The sequence below is a fragment of the Rhincodon typus genome, chromosome 18, assembly GCF_021869965.1.
Source record: "Rhincodon typus isolate 14 chromosome 18, sRhiTyp1.1, whole genome shotgun sequence".
In the NCBI taxonomy this organism is placed as follows: Eukaryota; Metazoa; Chordata; class Chondrichthyes; order Orectolobiformes; family Rhincodontidae; genus Rhincodon; species Rhincodon typus.
The window spans coordinates 47,038,741-47,043,154 of record NC_063349.1 but is presented as its reverse complement, the minus strand read 5'-3'; the positions used below and the strand labels follow the sequence as shown (position 1 = coordinate 47,043,154).

The 4,414-nt window shown below is 45.1% G+C and overlaps 1 protein-coding gene across 1 annotated transcript in view; it reads right to left on the bottom strand.

The window, feature by feature from the left end:
• LOC109923680 (dual specificity protein phosphatase 6-like) overlaps positions 1 to 1,232 on the bottom strand; it is a 6,247-nt gene extending 5,015 nt beyond the window's left edge. The window contains exon 1 of the mRNA XM_048607918.1: positions 478 to 1,232. Coding sequence (XP_048463875.1) covers positions 478 to 877 — 400 coding nt within the window. The 5' untranslated portion in view covers positions 878 to 1,232. The remainder of the gene's footprint in view (positions 1 to 477) is intronic.
• Positions 1,233 to 4,414: the final 3,182 nt, after the last annotated feature.

Genomic DNA, 4,414 nt, shown 5'->3' with positions numbered 1-4,414 from the left:
CTCTCTCTCTCTCCCCATTCACTCACTCACACACACTCTCTCTCTCTCCCCATTCACTCACTCACACACACACTCTCTCCCCATTCACTCACTCACTCACACACACTCTCTCACACACACTCTCCCCCCATTCACTCAGACCAACCCTACTCCAGCATGCTGCAAATTATTCCCTTCTTCATTTACAGTATATTTCAAAATTATTATTTAACCGGCCTCTACTGCGTTTTAAAGCAGCGAGTCCAATGCATTACAACTCGCTGTCCTATTATATTCTCTACGAGTCCCGACAAAACCTGTTTACTTCACGGGGGAAGAGAGGATTTGAACTGGACCTGAACACATTGGACCAGTCGGGAGATCCCCATTCCTCCGTAAGCTGCGGCAACGCTTTCAAGCGCTCCGTCTTCAAATCAACATTTTTCTGTTTTCTTTAAAAAAAAACGCAGGTTGTCGTTGTGAACTGGCGCCTCTCACCTTCCAAGCAGAACACTTTGCAGCCCTCGTCCTTTAACTTTCTAAGCAGCAAGCCCAGCACCGAGGTGGCGTTGATGTTCTCGTTCCATTCCAGGGTGCTCTGGTCGTACAGCAGGATGATGTCTGTGTTGCAGCGCCGGGCGAAGCGCTCCTTGTCCTCGTTGTTGGAGATCAGCGACTTGACCGGGAAGTTGCCCTTCCTCAGGCGTCGCAGCATCAGCCCGGGGATGGCGACGTTGATGGCCGCCTCGATGTGCGACGAGTCGTACAGTTCATGGGCTCTGCAGTCCACCACCAGCAGCCGGTCGTTGCCCCTCTCCAGCTGGTCGTGCAGCCAGCCCGTCGCCTTGCAGAACGCCATTTCCGAGTCGAACGGGGCGCAAGGAAATTTCTCTAACATGGGGACAACACCTCACTGACCGAGCATCAGGTCAAAACAAAACCTACCCCTCAGAGAGAGAAACCAAAACAGCCAGCCACAAGAATCGCTGTGTGTGTGTGAATCAATGGGAACGCTTGCGACAACAATAAAAAAAAGGGGAATGTCTTGCAAAACGCAAACGCTTTTGTTTTGCAAAGGTGCTCTGAATGGCTGGAAGGAAAGAGAGAGAGGATTTTTTAAAAAGTCAGAAATCAGTCTGTTCGCGATTGGCCCCGGATTGCTGAATGATTACACGACATCTCTCTCCCTTGTTTTGTTTTTTCAATGACCCTGGGAGGCGCCGCACCGCTCGCTCTGTAACAAAGCTGGGCTCAACCCCTCTACCCAATAGAAAGACAGCATCCCCACAAATGGCTACATTTGGCCGCGCCCAGCCAATCAGCCCATGGATTCCACCCTCTGACGTCACAATCGTTGCCCGGGCGACGACCCGGGGCTGGTGTGTATGCAAATAAGCTTTAGAAGTGCCATTCACAAAGGGGGATGAGAGAGAGAGGGAAAAAGGGTGAGCTGCTTTCTCTAACCCCCTCCTCTGCAACTGGAAGCAGGAATTTCCGCTCTCACACTAGGGAGGGATGGAGATAGGAAGCCAAAAGAGAAAGAAATAAAGAGGTATCCTCCTGTCCCTTAATGAAATGGACAGCGGAAAACAAAACAAACACACTATATAAAAAAACAAAACAAATGACTCCAGGACTCTAATGTACAAATAATATGAAGCGTCTGGCCGGGTAAAACTCCCCTGTAAATTACATAATTGCAGGCTCTTTTTTTGAATCAACCTTGGGTAATTAACCGTCGTTAAAAGCATTGCCCCGCAACGTAGGCATGGAATTTTTAAAAAAATTTTTGTTGTGGCAGGAAGCAGTAATGTGTTATTTCTCCGCAATCGGTCACCATTTGGCGTCCGCTGATTTCTTTTTGTTTCTGAACGGGAATGTTTAAAAATCTGCTGGTGGCACCACTTTCTACAAATTTAGCAACGCAGCCACTGTTTCTGCTCACATTTGAAAGGCAGGGTTTCGAAAGTAAAATTGTTTCCACCGACATTTGGAACGGATTGGGTGTCGTTGTATTTTACACGGTTCAAGTGAATGATGCCTATAGAGCCCGCGTCTCTTTTAATACTTTGAAGAAATATCCGGAGCGAGCATTTGAACGAAATGCTCGATTTTTTTTATGAATGCACCATGTTCCCGGGTGCACTGCAACATTCTTTTCATGCAGTTAACTCCACTATAAAATGACATTTTTTTTCAAACATTCGATAAATGCCTCTCATACTGTATTCCTTATGAGTTTCGTGAATGAGGGAGAATTGAGGGAGTTGGAGGGGAGGTTGCACTGGGGAAGGAGCTCGGATCTATCGTCAGTTTGCCGCCAAAAAAACCCAAGCATTTTATCTGAAAGGTAATTTTAAAATACCTCTACAATTGAGCGTTAGCACAGCATAAAATTAGTCAGGATTGGGATGTAGGAGAGAATTTTTTCCAATTCGTTTACTGTAAGAAAAATCAAAGAAGAATTGATAATGCTGAATGAAATGGAAATTATATCTGAATCGAGACTTGGGTTGATAGCCTGTATTTTTTTTTTAAAAAATGATAGAGCCAGCACCTCGGGAATGTGAATCTTTCGCTTGAGGGCTATTTATTACATTTTTCTCACAAGTAAAGAACACATCATTGTGCGTTGTAAATATATTTCTGGGTAACAGCTAGTCTGACACGTTAAATAGAGTGGTTGCATCATTTCATTGAGGTGGGATTCCTTGATAGTTCAGTGGGCCCCAGGAAATATCCCCACAGACTCGGGGGCGACATCCTTTTATTTAACACAACAAACACTTCTACAGAAAACAGGAAGATGTGCGCCGAGAGTGTACACCCCCATCCCTGCAACGCGTGGGAGGCAAGTATCAAAGCTGTCTCTTTACAATGCTCCATTGACAGTGGCACCTTAACACAACCCAAGAGATGCTCTTGCGTAGTGTGCACAGCACACTGCACAATTATTGTGGTCACAATAATTAAGGGTAGACCAGTTTTCACAAGGATTGAATTACAGCTCGCTTGGCAATGCACTATATTCGCTTCCTCGAACTAAAACGTTGCGTTAGATCTTCACTGTATTTCTCTCTCCACAGACGCTGCCAGGCCTGCTGAGTTTTTCCAGCAGATTTCTGTTGGTTTTTGTGGGTGTTTCCGGTCTCTACCATCCACAGTTCTTTGTTTTACGTTAGGCCTCCCTAGCTAAGGGAACACTTTTGAATCTATTCCACGATCTGGGATTCCCAATGCTGCAATGGGTTATATTTAAATGTACAGCGTTGGAATCTGTAGATTTAACACTGAAAACAAAAAGATCAGTCGCTGGGTTAAGTATAAAACACAACTAACGTCAGTTTGTAACACGTCAGATCCAGACCGAATCAGCCACGGTAAACGTAACTTTTTTACAATGCATTCACAGAGAAAACAGGCGGAATAAAACTCGAATCATTCACCTCAGTAAGGGCTAGCGGTTCATTTTGTTACGGCACGTTCTGTTAAAGTCGATTACATTATTAACTTATCCTTCCGTTTAACGCCTGAATCACAGTGTTATCTGATGTGAGGTTAATTCAATCTCACAGAGAGTCCCGATCACACTTTATTCACCGCGGACATTAGGTTCAAAGTGGATTGATCACAGACTAGTCGCCAATTTGAGAGCTGCATTTCTGTCTGCGTGACACAAGCGGGGACCTTTACCAGGGCTGGCAGGAAAGGTGTCTGTAAATTCACTAACAGAATTAAAGTTTCTTTTACCCGCTGACAACATTCCAATGACAGTGCGCTACAATCAAACTTCCTTTGTTTTAACACCTAAAGGAGTAATTTCTAGTCAGGGGGCAGATGTGACCACAATAATTCAACGAAACATTTCAGGAAAACAATCTCCTGTTAAAATGTAGGAATTTGAATTTCTATCCCCTTATCTCATTGGTTTAACGTCAAGTTATTAATCTTCAACAAAAATAAACGGGATTTCTTGATCTTTTGTATTAAATCAGTTCAGCAGATAACAAACCAATCGGGGTGACTGAGTTAAGTATCTCTCTCATTAGAAACTCACCCTCCAAACTCCCCGGAAGACAACATTTGTCATTACTCATTAGATTTCTGGGTGTAGGTTAGGACCCGTTATGTTCTTGGTCGGAAGATCTTCAGGAAAAATATTCTTATTTCTTGTTTAGAGATTAATGTACAGCCTGTTTACTCGTCCCCTCCTACCCCCTCTCCTCCCCTCCACTGCTGACCCCCATCCACCCTCACTTATTTTGCCCTCCCCCTCCCACTCTTCTCCCCCACTTCTCTCTCCCTCTGACTCCCCTCCCCACCATCCCATCTCCTCACTCTTCTTCTTGTCCCCTTTCCTCACTACACCTTGACCCACATCCCCTTCTCCCTCCCTCTCTACCATTCCCCCCCAACCTGACTTCCTGCCCTTTCC